Source organism: Cricetulus griseus, chromosome 5 (genome assembly GCF_003668045.3).
Source record: "Cricetulus griseus strain 17A/GY chromosome 5, alternate assembly CriGri-PICRH-1.0, whole genome shotgun sequence".
NCBI classification, from domain to species: Eukaryota; Metazoa; Chordata; class Mammalia; order Rodentia; family Cricetidae; genus Cricetulus; species Cricetulus griseus.
In genome coordinates this window covers 21,608,289-21,625,283 of record NC_048598.1, presented here as the reverse complement: position 1 = coordinate 21,625,283, position 16,995 = coordinate 21,608,289, and the positions used below count along the sequence as shown (strand labels likewise).

Genomic DNA, 16,995 nt, shown 5'->3' with positions numbered 1-16,995 from the left:
CACAGAGGGAGGTTCTGGATGCTTAAAAGAGCTGGCGGGGAGAGAGGCTGGGGAGAACCCGGGGGAGACCCACTGATACACAGAAAGGAAAGAGACTGTCGAGGAGAGAGACAGAGACAAAGAGACAGCCAAAGGAGGCAGAGCAGGCACTGAGGCAAAGCCACACAGCTGGGCAGAGGGAGAAGCCAGAGAAGCTGAAGAAGACACAGACAGGGAGAGAGACAAAGACCCAGGAGAGAAGGGCAGAGGAGGAAGTTTTGGAGGAGAGAGGTCCCTAGGCACTTTTCTTCATCTTCTCTGAGCATCTCTAGCCCCTCTCAAAATTTCGCCTCAGATTTTGGCACAAGTCTGAGCCCTCCGACTTTAACGAGGAGCTTTCCACAGTTAGGGTGTGGAGGATTTGGTGCCTCAGATGGCCTCAATCCTTCCCAGCTGCAGCACCGGTACCATGTCCCAGATGGACTTGCATCCCGGGAGGGGCTTGACTGGGCACCGGCTGCGAAGAGTCCAGCTCCGCTTGCAGCTTCACACTGTGCCTTTCTCTGGTCTGGAGTGGTGGCTACTCCTGCTGCTGGCCTCCCTCCTGCCTTTAGCCTGGTCAGCCAGCCCCCTCCCCCGGGAGGAGGAAATTGTGTTTCCAGAGAAGCTCAATGGGAGCATCTTGCCTGGCTCAGGTACCCCTGCCAGGATGCTGTACCGCTTGCCAGCCTTTGGGGAGGTGCTACTACTGGAATTAGAGCAGGACCCTGGGGTCCAGGTAGAGGGACTCACAGTGCAGTACTTGGGCCAGGCACCTGAGATGCTGGGTGGGGCAGAGCCAGGTACCTACCTGACTGGCACCATCAATGGAGATCCGGAGTCGGTGGCATCTCTGCACTGGGACGGGGGAGCCCTACTAGGGGTGTTGCAGTACCGGGGAGCTGAACTCCACCTCCAGCCTCTGGAGGGAGGCACCCTTAACTCTGCTGGGGGACCAGGGGCTCACATCCTACGCCGGAAGAGTCCTGCTAGCAGCCAAGGGCCCATGTGCAACGTCAAGGCTCCTTCTGGGAGCCCCAATCCCATTCCCCGAAGAACCAAGGTAGGCAGCCCTGCGGTTTTTGTCCTGTATCATCCTCCCGCCACGTCTGCCCTACTGACCCCTATTCACCGTCTCCCCTCCCGCCCCCACGTCTATCTAGCTTTTCAGCTTTTCTCGTCTCTCCACTACCCTTACTTTGTAAAGTGTTGGCTTCTCCCTGCCTTAGCCATTTGCTTTGCTCTGAGGATTCCCTGAGGTAAATCAGATTCTCTGGGCTGGAATGACCTCTCCCCCTCCCTACCCCGCCCCTTCCTGGCCATGGAGTCTCCTGCTGACACAGTTCCCAGCAATAAAGCTCTCCTAACAGCCTGTTGGCCTAGGCTTTTTTCTCTGCCCCAGTGATTTTTACTCCCACCCCCATCGAGAGGAGTGAAGTTTGAGGCCTGAGGGGTTGGGGTTTTTTGGCTTCTGACGTTGCCTTTAAAATTGTTCTGGCGAACTGCAAACTAGGACCGGAGTAGGCAGCCGAGGAGAGGCATCCCATACCTCTGGGTCAACCCTCTTCCCACACTGTGGGCTGACAGCAGGGCTGCCTGAGGCGCCATCCTTTCCTCCCTCCCACTCCTGGGTCTCCCCCTTTTTCTCTCCCACCCCGTCTCTAGCTTTAATCCAGACCAGACGCTCCTTCCACACCCGCCACGCTGAGATCTGGCTGTGGCCCTAGCTGCTGACTGAATTGTTCCTCCAACCACACAGGGCAGACACGTCGTTGTCACAGCCCAGCCCTCTAGCTCTGCTCCCACAACTCCCCCCCTCCCCGACACACACACACTCACACACACACTCACACACTGAAGGACCCCAGTGCCCCTCCCTGAAGCAGTCCCAGCTGCTTTTCACCTCTGGGGCCCACTCAGCCCTGAAACGTGGCAAGCCTTCTCCTCTTTCAGAACAACAGCTGATTCTTCAACATTACCACAAAAGCCCTGGGATTTGGGGCTAGGGGGAGGGTCCAAACCAGTCACTTCAGGAATCCTGTGGAGTATGTAAGGGCCAGCTGACTCTGCTGAGTTCTAGACCCACAAAGAGAGGGAGGGGAGAAGGATCCATGTGTATCTGGGAAGCTATTTCAGCACCCTCCTCTCATTTTTTTTTTTTCCCCTCTTCAGCGCTTTGCTTCTCTGAGTAGATTCGTGGAGACACTGGTGGTGGCAGATGACAAGATGGCAGCATTTCACGGGACAGGGTTAAAGCGCTACCTGTTGACAGTTATGGCAGCAGCAGCCAAGGCCTTTAAGCACCCAAGCATCCGAAACCCTGTCAGCTTGGTGGTGACTCGGCTAGTGATCCTGGGGTCGGGCCAGGAAGGGCCCCAAGTGGGGCCCAGTGCCGCCCAGACCCTACGCAGCTTCTGCACCTGGCAGCGGGGCCTCAACACCCCTGAGGACTCAGATCCTAACCACTTTGACACAGCCATTCTGTTCACCCGTCAGGTAAGGCCCCAGTCGGCACCACATGCAATGAACCACGACACCAAGAGACCCTGGCGATACACAAACATGATGGGAAAAGGGCGCCCCTGGAGCTGTGCCACTAGCGCCAGGTCTCAACCAGACTGCCGTGGGGTGGCTGTTGAAAAGTTTCTACACCCTGATAAGTCTCTCCGAAATTCAGCAATTCAAATCAGACCAAATCAAGCTGAATTAGAGAAAGCCCAGGTTTAATGGATACAGCGCTCCCTAATGGCCTTCCAGCGCCCCCAGAGAGGAGACAGGAAAGGGAGAGCAAGACCGAAAAAACCACAACTTTGTTTACTAGGGAGCACAGTTTAAATACCCTGTGGGAGTGGTCTTGAGCATCTCTGGGGGAGGGGCCATCATTTGGTGGGCTTTCTGAGATGCAGCAGGGTTTGGGGGGAGATGGGAGAGGGGGACTTGGGTGGACCCTCCACCATAACATCCCAGGAGCTGGAGTGAAGCTTCCATCTTAACAACTATCTGGGCCCTGACCATGCTGGGTACTCTGGCATCTAGGTCCTCACTAATCTGGGTATCAGCCCCAAGCATCTTCTGTGCTCCTTCTCCACAGGACCTGTGTGGGGTCTCTACTTGTGACACTCTGGGTATGGCTGATGTGGGCACAGTGTGTGATCCAGCCCGGAGCTGTGCTATTGTGGAGGATGATGGGCTCCAGTCAGCCTTCACCGCTGCTCATGAACTGGGTAAGGTAGCACTGGGGCAGTGTGCACCTGAAGTGAATGGGAGGGATCCTGAGGATGCTATACGGAGAAAAGGGACTCACTAGAGTGCAAATGGGGGTATCGAGGTATTCTCCTCCTCCCCAGGTCTAGGTCCAAGGTCAATCAATTCCTTCTCTATTCTGGGTGCAGAGAGAGAAACACACATTTTTCTATTAAATAAAATAGCAGGTGGGAACTACTTTGAACTGTATATGTGTGCATGAATACACATGTTTGGAAGGGGAGAGAGTAAGGGGATGGGCTTGAGGACTGGGAATGTTAGTTACAATGGAAATCAAGCAGAAGGGGCCTTTCCTTTGGGGAGGAGAAGACAGCAATAAGAGCTACGCATGGGACCTTCAGAGAACTATAAGGGGATTTGAGATGGGGGTGGGGGAGTCAGATCTCATCATTAACAGCTGCAGCCAGGTTTATGATGGACTCCCCCACCCCCACCCCCACCTCCACCCCTGAGGACACAGGATGGAACTCTTGGATACTAGCAGGACCTCTTCTCTTACAGGCCATGTCTTCAACATGCTCCATGATAACTCCAAGCCATGTGTTAATTTGAACGGGCATGGGGGCTCCTCTCGCCATGTCATGGCTCCTGTCATGGCTCATGTGGACCCTGAGGAGCCTTGGTCCCCGTGCAGTGCCCGCTTCATCACTGACTTCCTGGACAATGGCTACGGTAAGCAGGTGACACCTTCCCCAAAGCAAGACTTAATTCCTGCTGTACTCTTGTTTCTGGAACATTCTCCATGGGCCCCACTAACTCCTCAATGTGTTCTGCCTCTGCTGCATGTGATGGGGTGAGAAATGCTACTACTGTCTTGGTGTGGTCCCCGCTTCCTATGAAAACAAATAGCACAGGTAAGGGAGGCAAATGTTGGGTCCATACAATTAGAATTGACCTTTTAAGCTGGGCAGTGGTAGCATGCACCTTTATTCCCAGCGCTTGGGAGGCAGAGGCGTGGGATGGGAGGGTGTCTCTGAGTTAGTGGTGAACCTGGTCTATAGAGAGAGTTCCAGGACAGCCAGGACTACACAGAAAAACCCTGTCTTGAAAAAAACCAACCAAACAAAAAGAACTGACCTTTTAAAGGCTAGAACTGTTCAATGTTGGAATGGACTGGCTATAGACTGGCTACAAATCATGTAATTACATTGTCATTTGATAAAGAGTACAAGACAGAAGAGTAACTTTCTCCTAAGTTTTTTTAAGTTGTGTGTGTGTGTGGTGTGTGTGTGTGTGTGTGTGTGTGTGTGTGTGTGTGTGTGTGTGTGTGTGTGTGTGTGTGTGTGTGTGCTTACAGGTGCCCCTGGAGGCCAGGGAAAGGGTATTGGATCCCCTGGAGCTACAGGGAGTTTGTGAGTCACTTGATGCAGCCGCTGGGAACTGAGCTGTAGACCTCTCCAAGTGCTCTTAACTGTGGAGCCATCTTTCCAGCTCCCCAAAGTTGCTAGTTAGAAGCATTCTCAAGAATTCTATAGATGGGCATGGTAGCACATGCCATTGATCCCAGCACTCAGAAGCAGGTGGATTTCTGTGAGTTTGAGGCTAGCCTGGCCTATGTAGTGAATTCCAGGACTATATAAAGAGACCTTATCTATTTTTAAAAAATGTATAGTGGAGCTAGGCATGGCAACCTAGGCCTATAATCCTAATATTGGGGAGACTAAGGCAGAAGGATTGCCACACGACTCTCAGGCAAGCTTGGGCTATGTACTAATGAGTTCCAGGCTATCTAATGCTATAGAGTGAAACTGTCCCCAAGGCTCCAAATAGAGCCAGCAAGATGGCTTAGCAGGTTAAGGTATTTGCTGCCAAGCCTGATGACCTGATGACCTCTGGAAAGTTGTCCTCTGACCTCTTATACATGTGCTGTGGAATGTGCAGACTCCATTCCCCTGAGCTAAGTAAGTGAATATGATAAGAAAAAAAGTTTTAAAAGCCCAAGTGCTAAAAATCATAATAATAAATCCTATGGTAAGTAAGGTCAGATAGAGGTGCTTTAGGTTCCTATGCTGATGAGTTCTCTGTTACTCTCAGACATGCGGCTTAACTTAACTCATTTTTCTGTGTCTGTAGTTAGCTAATAAATTAGATATACTAATAGCCAGTACCTCACAGAACTGTGATTAGTAAGTGAGCTAGTGTGGACCAGGGGTTTGCCAGTCAGATCACATGATAAACATCTAATACAGTGTCGCTGAGGGTACCTTAGCCACCACGAGCCCAGGCTTTCAGCTGGCAATCCTCAGTGCCCACCTCAGGCCCTTGCTAACTTTGTACCTTAACCCCCTTTCAGGACACTGTCTCTTAGACAAACCAGAGGCTCCCCTGAATCTGCCAGTGACTTTTCCTGGCAAGGACTATGATGCTGACCGCCAGTGCCAACTGACCTTTGGGCCTGACTCACACCATTGTCCACAGCTGCCACCACCCTGTGCTGCCCTCTGGTGCTCTGGCCACCTCAATGGCCATGCTATGTGCCAGACTAAGCATTCACCCTGGGCTGATGGTACTCCCTGCGGATCCGCACAGGCCTGCATGGGCGGCCGCTGTCTTCACGTGGACCAGCTCAAGGAATTCAATGTGAGACCTCAGGGCATGGCTTGGGTAAAAGGCCTGTAGGAAGAAGAATGGCCCTAAACCTAGGAGAGAGTGTGCTTATCCCACTTCCATTCTGTGCCCCTGCAGATCCCACAGGCTGGAGGCTGGGGTTCCTGGGGACCATGGGGTGACTGCTCTAGGACCTGTGGGGGTGGTGTCCAGTTCTCTTCCCGGGACTGCACAAGGCCCGTCCCCCGGAATGGTGGCAAGTACTGCGAGGGTCGCCGTACCCGCTTCCGCTCCTGCAACACTGAGAACTGCCCAAGTGGTTCAGGTGAGGGCTGGGAAGACTGGGAGCCTGGGAAAGGATGGTAGACAAGAAGGACTGCCCCTTGAGTGTAGAACTAAGGTGCTGGCTGACTCTACTTCTGGGGGAAGTTTCTTTATCTTTCCAGAACTGTCCCTGCCTGACAATCTGTGAGGGAGAGAGATGCCATTCTGGCTAAAGTTCTGAAGGGCTAGGTGAAGGGTGTGTGGGACAGTGTGAGGACAGAGAGGCTCAGTCTGTCCACTTATCCCTACAGCATTGACCTTCCGTGAGGAGCAGTGTGCTGCCTACAACCACAGGACTGACCTCTTCAAGAGCTTTCCAGGGCCCATGGATTGGGTCCCTCGCTACACAGGTGTAGCCCCTCGAGACCAGTGCAAACTCACCTGCCAGGCCCGGGCACTGGGTTACTACTACGTACTGGAACCACGGGTGAGGACCAGAAATCCTCAGGCCCAGTCAGGGCTTACACACTTCCCAGTGATCCCTCTGATTTCTAATTTAAAAAAAGAAAACAGTCCCCCCAGACCATTGTTGGCATTCATATTGTCATGTGAGCCTACAGATTTACTCAGTCTGTCCGTCCATGGGTGACCAGCGTTAGGAAAACAAATGCCTGACTCTGGATATGTGGCTGGTGAAGCTGCTGGAACTGGTCGTAGCTCTGATTCCTCCCCTCTTTCTCCATCCTTTGGCACCACATTTGGTGAGAATGGATGCATGTGTGTGGCCTTTGGAGATCCTTGACTCCTTTCCATGGAGTCCTCTGTCAAAGTATTGACTCCTGGACAGCCAGTCCCTCAATGTGGACACTCCCTCTGTATCACAGAGTGGCCACAGAGTGGCCAGTGCAAGGCAAAACAATCCCTACCAGCTTTAGACCCCCCCCCCTGCCGCCCCGCCCAACCCCACCCCCTCATCCCCCACCCACCCCTGCCGTCTTCTATAGAAAATTCCTACAGGTTTGTTGCCCTCTAGTGTCCATCCAGAGGCTGGACCCCATTAAGTGTAGAGTTTGTTGCAGGGGCTAAAAACCCTTGCCTTCCCAGTTTGTGATCTCTGTAAACCTCAGAACTCACCCTTAGAAATCTCATGGGGTAACTGTGGGACCTAGGTTTATGTTTATAAAGCATCTTGCACATCACCTGATTCATAGTGGATGCTGGAAGATAACTGTATCACTGTTATCATTACAGTGCCATATAGGTGAAAGCTCTCAGTCTACGTTCCCTTCCTCACCCATTTCTTTTCTTTTTTCCTGACACCACTTTCCAGATGTTCAGCTTACAAACCCCCCGCTGACTTAGCAAGAACCCTTAAGCATGTCCCTCCTCTACTCCTCAGGTGGCAGATGGAACTCCCTGTTCCCCAGACAGCTCCTCAGTCTGTGTCCAGGGGCGCTGTATCCATGCTGGCTGTGACCGGATCATTGGCTCCAAAAAGAAGTTTGACAAATGCATGGTCTGCGGTGGGAATGGTTCTAGCTGCAGCAAGCAGTCAGGCTCCTTCAAAAAATTCAGGTGCTCTCACCATTTCTTTTCCCCCTCTGTTTCCCTGGTGGTTGTTCTGGTCTTGGGGCTAAATGCTTGCCTGGTGACGCAACTCTTTCTGAGGTAAAGTGGAAGACAGGAGATAGTTACAATACTCTGTTCCACACATTGAACTCAGGACGCCGTGAGAGCCTTTGAAGGCATCTTGGTAGTAGTGGTACCTGGATGGTAGTGACTTCTGAGCCAAGAGTAGGAACTGGGCAGGCCCCGAGGAGGCCAGGACTGGAAAGGATACATCAGTAAGAAGCATCAGTACAAAGTGTCCAAAGATAAGAGTGAGGAAGGCACATTTGCTGGTAACTCTGTTCTCAGGTGGACACATACCTCATATAGGCCTGAAGAGGCAACCCCTCATACACATACACACTCAGACAAACACAGTAGGGCAAGCTGAAGGGATTCAGGAGATGCTGAGTTCTTCATCTACTTTTTCCTCACAGATATGGATACAGTGATGTGGTCACTATCCCTGCTGGGGCCACCCATATCCTTGTTCGGCAGCAGGGGGGTTCAGGCCCCAGGAGCATCTACCTGGCCCTAAAGCTTCCAGATGGTTCCTATGCCCTCAATGGTGAATACACACTGATGCCCTCCCCCACAGATGTGGTACTTTCTGGGGCAGTCAGCTTGCGCTATAGTGGAGCCACGGCAGCCTCAGAGACACTGTCTGGACACGGCCCGCTGGCCCAGCCCTTGACACTGCAAGTCCTAGTGGCTGGCAACCCACAGAATGCACGTCTGCGGTACAGCTTTTTCGTTCCACGGCCGGTTCCTTCAACACCACGCCCTCCTTCCCAAGACTGGCTGCACCGCCGGGCACAGATTCTGGAGATCATCCGGAAGCGTCCCTGGGCAGGCAGGAAATAACCTCACTGTCCCGGCTGCCCTGTTGGGGGTGCCGGGGCCTCGGACTCATCTGAGAGAATGAGGGGGCTTCTGCAGCTGCCTCATGCTAAAACACAGTCGGGAAGTGCTGTAGAGGGTGAGACCTGCCCTGTCTCTCTGCCCTAAACTGCAGGCTGGCCCTGCCCTGGTTTCCTGCCCTGGGAGGCAGTGATATGTAGGTGAATGGAAAGGGGCTAGGAGACTGTCCCCTATCTAAACTGCCCCCTCTGCCCTGCAGGTCACAGGAGGGAGAGGGGAAGACAGGATGGGTCCCGGGTCCCAGTTGTATTTATTTAGTATTTATTATTCACTTTTATTTAGCACCAGGGAAGGGGACTAGGATCTTGGGGAAACTCACCTCTTATATCCCCACCCTAGCTATGAAATCCAGGGTGGTGGTGACAAGTGTGTGTGTGTGTGTGTGTGTGTGTGTGTGTGTGTGTGTGTGTTACAACCTGCCCTGCTTTCCTCTCCTGATTTTTTTTTTTTTTTTCTTTTTGGCTGGGAAAGGGAGAGCCAAAGGTAGGATTGGCCTTCAGGGAGTGAGGGATTATCATATTTTTAAATGTACATATTGAGGTCTGCTATTTATATGCTCCTTTGGGGGTCAGACAAATGTGGGTTGCACATTGGCCCCACATCTTTGAGCATTTGTTTTCTTGTTTGCCAATAATAATACCTCCCTTAGAAAGTTTTTGTAAGGGTTAAATAATGTAAATAAAGAACTAGCACAATGCCTCACACTCAATAGGTGCTCAACAAATGGCAACTGTTGTTATTGTCATCATTGTCCTGTCCACACTCACCCTCCATGGAGGGTCTGCAATGCACTTAAAGTCGACAAGGATCCATGTCACTTATGCCTATCTTTATGCCCAGGCCCAGATCCTTTGGTTGGCAGTACTCTCTCTGTTTTAAGACTGAAAGAGATTGTCAGGAAAGGCCATTATGTCCATCATGTCTGTAGGCACATAATCACCTGAAGCAGACATAATAAACACTTGGCAAGTATAGCCAGTAAGAACATGAAGATACAAAAACAAAACAAAAAACCCAACTCCCTCAACACAAACAAGTGCTGGGATGAAACTAGAGTGGCCTTAGTTGTGAGAGTGATGGCTGAGGGGGTGGAAAAGGGATGTTGCAGTAGCATCCTGGCACTCCAGGAGCTGATGGATCTGAACTTGAGCTAGGACTCAGCATCTTATTACCTGGGTGGTGTTGGGCAAGTCACTGCTACATAACCTTAGATTATAAGCATGAGGATGGGGCCAACAGTAACCCTTCCCACAGCATTGCTCTGTGCTCAAGGATTTCAAACAGTAAAGGCTATTGTAACATGAGAGGTGACCTTTGTGATGACTGACTGGGACAGTGACTCCAGAATCAATCAATGTAGACCCAACAGACTTCTTGGAAGATGTGAGGTTAGAATGGAATTCAATGAGAATGAGAGGAACAGGATGTGGTCTGGTAAGCAATAAACAGCAAAGCCAAGCCGAGCCAAAAAAAAAAAAAAAAAAAACCATGGAGAAGGATCTAAGAAGAGTGTAGAGCCATCTGTTCCGTGCTGCAGCACTGTGTTGAAATGGATCTCCTTTCCTTGAGGAATAGCCTAGTCAGTCTTGGGTGTGTTATAGATGGGACGGGTGTGCAAGGGTGTGGTGGATTCTGAATGTTAAGTGGCAAATGCAGAACTGCTAGGGATTGGGGAAGGGACTGAATGTTGCAGTGGGAAGGAGCTGTAGGTAAAGAGGCCCCTGAAGGGAGGGTGGCCTGTGGAAACACCAAAGGCACCTTCTCTGCCATGGCACCTTCAGTGGGACCTGCCAGCTGCGACTTGAGATGCAAAGCAGGGGCTCTGCGGCTGAGAGGCGGCCACAGAGGTTGTGTCTGTGCTGTATTCAGTGGAGCTACGTTGTGGGATATGAGTTTAGCTAGGTAAAGATGTGCTGCATTGTTTATCAACTATGTAAAGGTGTTTTGCTCTTGTTTATGCTGCATTTGTTTAACTATGAAATGATGTGTTGCTATTTCACCTTGCCTGCCCATGGCACCTTATTTACCTAATAAAAAGCTAAATGGTCCATAGCTAGGTAGAGGAAGGATAGGTGGCGCTGGTGGGCAGACAGACAAGGGGCCAGCCTGCTGGAGGCCCAGCCTGCCGGATATGGAAGAAATGGGAAAACAGGATGGACAGTACACACATGAGGTAAACGAGCCTCAGTGACGCACATAGATTAACAGAAATGGGTTAATTTAAGTTTTAAAAATGGATGTTGGTGGCACACGCCTTTAATCCCAGCACTCAGGAGGCAGAGGCAGGCGGATCTCTGTGAGTTCAAGGCCAGCCTGGTCTACAAGAGCTACTTCCAGGACAGCCTCCAAAGCTACACAGAGAAACCCTGTCTCGAAAAATCAAACCAAACAAAAAGTTTTAAAAAGCTAGCTAGAAACTAGCAGCCTAAGCTAAGGCTGAGCATTCATAATTAGTAATAAGTTTCCATGTCATGATTTGGGGGGCTAGCAGTTCAGAAAAAGTCTGCTACGGAGCTAGGCTTTGCTGATCAGGTTCTGTATGAGGCAGAGCTTTACACGGTGCCCTGTTCTTTACACCACCCAGCACAGTGCCTGCTCACTCTGCAGCAGTGAGGGAAGGTCTGGCTACACTCCTCTATCTAGCAAGCATTGTTCCCGCTGCTGTTCTTGTTCTCTGGTGGGTCTTGTGGTCCTCCTACCAACCAGGCAGAGAGTGGGATGAAACTAAAGTGATCTTCAGTTGTTTTGTCTAGCTGGTAAAATTGGACTGTACGTTTATGGAACTTAGTGCTATGAACTCATGGTACAAGCAGAGCTCTGTTCAATTGAAGGTGAAATAAAAACACAAATGATATATGACTGTGTCCTTAAAGAGCTCCCATTGCATCCTGAGGAGGAGGAGGGGGTTGTACACTGCACCTGTGCAAAGGGAGCAATGGGTCAGTACAAGGGACTGGAAGACAAGGGCAAAAAGGACTTTGCAGAGACTGAGCCTGGAGCCTAAGTACCCTGAGGGCTCAGGAAAAAGGAGCCTTGGATGGGCTTTGGAAGAGCCCGTCTCACATTTCCTTAAGGTTCTTGGCAATTTACTTTGTACATCACTTTCATATAAGTTGTTTTGTTTTGTTTTGTTTTGGTTTTTCCAGACAGGGTTTCTCTGTGTAGCTTTGGAGCCTATCCTGGCACTCGCTCTTGTAGACCAAGCTGGCCTCGAACTCACAGATATCCACCTGCCTCTGCCTCCCGAGTGCTGGGATGAAAGGCATGTGTCACCAACGCCCGGCATATAAGTTGTTTTTAAAAACTACTTGGCTCACTAGGCTGGCACACAGAAATTTTCTCCTTGCAAGGTGGAAACAGGAGGACCAGGACTTCAAGGCCAGCCTCTGCTACTACATCATAGTAAATTTAAGGCCAGTTTGGCTACATGGCACTTTGTCTCAAAAGGAGGAGGAGGGCTAGGTGGTAGTGGTGGCGTATGCCTTTAATCCCAGCACTCAGGAGGCAGATGGATCAATGAATTCAGGGCCAGTCTGGTCTACTGAGAGAGTTTTAGGAAAAATAGGACTACACAGAGAAACCCTGTCATGGGAGAGGGAGAGAGAGAGAATGAGGGAGGAGCAGAAATGAATTTTTTTCCAAAAATGTATTCAAGGCTAGAGAGATGGCTCAGCAGTTAAGACCACTAGCTGTTCTTCCAAAGGAACTGAGTTTGAGTCCCAGCATCCATAATGGCAGCTCACAACAATCTACAACTCCAGTTACATGGAATCCAATACTTTCTTCTGATCTTGATGTTTTTCTGTCGTCTTAGCAGCTGCACATGAATCTACTGATATTTTAATTATCGTCTGTGGCCCCATGGCCCCTTAGGCTGCAGCCTGGTGGGGGTTTCAGTCCCTCAGCCCCAGTTCTGCCACAGCTGAGATATGTAGGTTTAAATTAAGTCTCTATTGTTCTATTTATCAATAAGACTCAGGAGCCAAAGGCTGGGGTAAAAAATGTACTAGCTCAGAAAGGCTGAGTAGCAACTAGCTGATCTTGCTTTTTGCAGGAGACACTGCAAGAAATGTCTCTTCCCTCATCCCAGAACCAAGAGAGCTCTCACTCTAGTCCCAGCCTTTTCCTTCCTGTGCATCTTCTCTATTCGAATTCCTGGCTTCTCCATGGCCAATTCTGGTCAGCTAGTTGCTGGCTCTACCCCTTGATTCAGCTATAACTTTATTGGGCAAGCTCGGGAGTGTCATGAATACAATCAAAATATCCCACAACATGTTCTCTGTGGGTCCAAGGAATGAATGTGGTTCACAGACATATGTAGACAAAACACTGATATCTATAAAATAAAAATAAATAAATGAATAAAATTTAGAAAGTATTCATATGTGGACTTTAGACAGAGTAAAGGATTACCAGCCTACAATCCACAGTGCCAGAGAAGCTAGTAAACAAGGAGGACCCTAAGAGAGACATACTTGGTCCCCTGGAGAAGGGGAAAGAGACAAGATCTCCTGAGCAAATTGGGAGCATGGGAAGAGGGGGGAGGAAGTGTGGGGGACCAAAGTATTTCCACTATGGAATATTTTGAGATTCAGCCTTGGGTCTCGCTAAACATGGAGCACTGGAAAGCTCCAGCCCCCTATTGTATTGTTAATGTCAGTAAGGCTACTACTGTTTACAATGGCCTCAGGGTAATATGCCTCTTATTTGCATCTGTATGTGCCTAAGCAGCTGAATAGGCCCTCACCTGGGCGGAGGAGCTAGAGGTGTGTGAATAACAGAAAGTTAGGAGTAGAGAGAAATGGTTGCCTTGTGGTATTAGCAGGATGGTTAAGAAACACCAGAAAAGATGGCTAATAAAGAAATGACTCTAGTTCCACAACATGGAACTGAGAGCTCTCTGAAAATGACAAGATGCCTGTGTTTGGTCTTTATCACCATTGGGTTGCTCGGAGCTTCCAGGTCCACACACCCCCACTCAGGTAGCACCTCATGGACTAAGGCTGAGACATGCTGGGTAACGACAAGGGAGCTAGAAGAATGAGAAGGGGAGAAGAGGAGGGGTGAGGAGGACATGAGGGAGCAGAAAGGTTGAGTTGAAGGAAGAATAAGGGTAACAAGAATGGAGATACCATAATAGAGGGAAGCATTTTAAGGTTACAGAGAAATCAGGCACTAGGGAAATGTCTGGAGATCTACAAAGATGACACCAGCTAACAATCTAAGCAATAGAGGAGAGGCTACCTTAAATGCCCTCCCCCCTGATAATGAGATTGATGACTGACTCATATGCCACCCGATAGCCCTCATCCAGCAACTGGTGGAAGTAGAAGCAGACACCCACAACTAATCACTGAACTGAACTGGAATCCAGTTGCAGAGAAGGATGAGTGATGAGCAAAGGGGTCCAGACCAGGCTGGTGAAACCCACAGAAACAGCTGACCTGAACATCAGGGAGCTCTTGCTCCCCAGACTGATAGCTGAGATACCAGCATGGGACTAATCCAGATCCCAGGAACATAGGTTTCAGTGAGGAAACCTCAGAAATCTGCAGGACCTCCTGTAGCTGTTCAGTACTTATCCCTAGCATAGGTGTGGACTTTGGGAGCCCATTCCACATAGAAGAATACTCCCTGAGCCAAGACACACGGGGGCGGGCCTAGGCCCTATCCCAAAAGATACGATAGACTCTGATGACACCCTATGGAAGGCCTCACCCTCCAGGGGGAGCAGAAAGGATATGTGATAGGTAGGGTTTTAGTTGGGGAGGGGGATGGTAGGGGGGGAGAGGAGGGAGAGGGAACTGGGATTGACATGTAAAACAATCTTGTTTCTAATTCAAATTAAAATATCTGAAAAAAATTTAGAAAGTATTGAGTTTAAAGATTACTTCTGGGGCTGGAGAGATGGCTCAGAGGTTAAGAGCACAGACTGCTCTTCGTGAGGTTCTGAGTTCAATTCCCAGAAACCACATGGTGGCTTAAAAACCATCTATAATGAGATCTGGTGCCATTTTCTGGCATGTAGACATACATGCAGGCAGCACACCCTGTACATAATAAATAAATCCTTAAAAAAAAAAAAGATTACTTCTGTGATTTGAGTGAGTAGGTGGATTTGTATGTTGAAAGGGGGTCAGAAAGAGCTAGCCCTTCAAAAGATGAGTATCCCAGCCCTCAAAGTCAGTCAATCCCTGACCCCTTTCAGGAATGATCTTCCATATTCTACCCCTCCACGGCCAGAATTTAATCTTCACATAATGCCTATCCTGAAGTTGAGTCCAGCAAGCTCTTGCTAGAAATGGAGATGAGGGAATACACCTCTTCATATATGGATCAAGATGAGCTTAAACTCCCCAGTCTAAGTATTGCCTGTGTAGGTTTGAACTATGATGTGGTTTAAAAAAAAAAAAAAAAAAAGTAGTAGAGGGGCTAGAGAGACAGCTCAACGGTTAAGCAAACTGACTGCTCTTCCAGAGGTCCTGAATTCAATTCCCAGCCAACACACAGTAGCTCACAACTATGTATAATGCAATCTGGTGCCCTCTTCTGGTGTGCAGGCAGAACATTTCATACATAATAAATAAATAAATCTTTAAGAAGGAAGTAGGAGTAGAAAGAGGGGGAAAACAGAGGCACTGAAATTGTTTAAGTATCTATTTGTAAAGGTAAAAAGAGGACCAGTGAGGGACTTGAAAAAGAAGAGGCAGTGATTGACTTAAAAGAAGTTCAAGTGGAGTTCGGCCTATCTCATTTCATGAGATGGCAAATACTATACATAAGGACTCATCTGAGCTAGGAAGGAGACTGAAGCAATACATGAGTTGAACCAATCTCTTCAAGCCCTTCTGGCCTGGCCCTGAAATTCAAACTTCTGTGGTTAGAGCAGAGGAAATCTGGGCTTTTGTCCAATCACTATTTTTGTGGTAGTGGTGGGAGAGCCAGGATTTCTGGAGAGTGCTATGGAATGGGTATTTATTTTTTCTACATGAACTCTAGCTCCACTTTTTCCTCTCCATACAGTATTTTTTTCTCTCTCTAAAATACTAGATTGACAGTGACAAAGCAGCACCTTATTGGTCAGAGCTTGTCAGGGAGGAAGGGGCAAGAAAGTGGTTTCAAAGCATTAACATTTTATTGGCTAAGAGGATGATACTTCTGAGCCAATTGACTACCTTCCCCATTGACGGTTGCTGGGGGGAAGCCAAAATCTTTGGCAGCAAGAGTAACCAGCTGACAGCTGGAGGAAACCACCAGCTCTAAATATGCTTGGAAAGAGGGGAGTCAGAGGAGTGGGGGGGCAATAATATTCAACAACATCCCCAGACAGGACCTTATATGGGGACAGGCTCAGAGTACTTAATTAGCCTTGGGAAGGAGCAGAGGGGTGGAAGTATATCTAAGCCTCCATTATAGTCTTTAACTAACAAAAGGTCCCAGGAGCTCTCACAAACAGGGACACACATTTTACACACACACACACACACACACACACACACACACACACACAGATAAAAACATGTTATAACATGTTATAATGTACATGCAAATATATACAAGAGATGCAGGGAGAGGGAAAGGATAAAAAAAGGAGGAGGAAGAGGAGAAACCAGGAACATGAGTCTCAACAATAAGGTAAAAATCCTGCTGGGGGGGTGGGGGGAGGGGGAACAGGATGGGACAGTATGGGACGGACCGGGGACTGCAGGGATAGCTCAGTGGTCATCAACATTGGCTGCTCATCCTGAGCAACCACATGGTAGCTCACAACTATCTCTAGTGGGATCTGATGCCCTCTTCTGGCATAAAGGTGTACAAGCAGATAGAGCACTCACATAGACAAAATAAATGAGTCTTTTTAAATATCCTGCTGGGTGTGGTGGTACATTACTGTAATCCTTGCACTCAGGAAGTTGAGGCAGGAGACTGGCTAGAAATTTGAGGACGGCTTAGCTTAGCTATGTAAGAAGATGCAGTCGCAGTGGTGGTCCACGCCTTTAATCCTAGCAGTCGGGAGGCAGGTGGATCTCTGAGTTCCAGGACAGCCTGGTCTACAAAGTGAGGTCTAGGACAGACAGGTCTACAAAGAAAAACCCTGTCTCCAAACACCGCCCCCCCCAAAAAAAAAAAGAAGAGAGAGAGAAAAAGAAAGAAAGGAAGGAAGGAAGGAAGGAAGGAAGACTACCTCAAAAGCTGAAAATCGAAAAGAAGGGTCTAACGAGGCAGTTCAGTTGACAAAGTTTGTTCCACAATGTACTTGAAATCCGAGCACTGGGGTGGAGAACAGGTAGATCTCTGAGAGCAGTTGGCCAGCCAGCCTAGCCTAAGCAGCAAATCTCAATTTCCAGATCTGGTCTCAAAAAACAAGGTGAA

At 49.2% G+C, this 16,995-nt stretch overlaps 1 protein-coding gene across 1 annotated transcript; it reads left to right on the top strand.

Annotated features, from left to right (window-relative positions):
* Positions 1 to 412: 412 nt before the first annotated feature.
* Positions 413 to 10,108, top strand: Adamts4 (ADAM metallopeptidase with thrombospondin type 1 motif 4). Its single transcript, XM_027419007.2, has 9 exons — positions 413 to 1,081; positions 2,191 to 2,514; positions 3,110 to 3,242; positions 3,784 to 3,954; positions 5,576 to 5,862; positions 5,968 to 6,154; positions 6,405 to 6,580; positions 7,493 to 7,668; positions 8,139 to 10,108. The coding sequence occupies exons 1-9, from the start codon at positions 413 to 415 to the stop codon at positions 8,563 to 8,565; spliced, it is 2,550 nt and encodes an 849-aa protein (XP_027274808.1). The 3' UTR covers positions 8,566 to 10,108.
* Positions 10,109 to 16,995: the final 6,887 nt, after the last annotated feature.

Bases quoted from the DNA above. Each gene is read 5' to 3' on its own strand.
- Adamts4 (XM_027419007.2), top strand. From the start codon at position 413: ATGGCCTCAATCCTTCCCAGCTGCAGCACCGGTACCATGTCCCAGATG. The intron at 1,082-2,190 runs GTAGGCAGCCCT...TCCCCTCTTCAG, and splicing joins CCATTCCCCGAAGAACCAAG to CGCTTTGCTTCTCTGAGTAG. The intron at 3,955-5,575 runs GTAAGCAGGTGA...ACCCCCTTTCAG, and splicing joins CTTCCTGGACAATGGCTACG to GACACTGTCTCTTAGACAAA.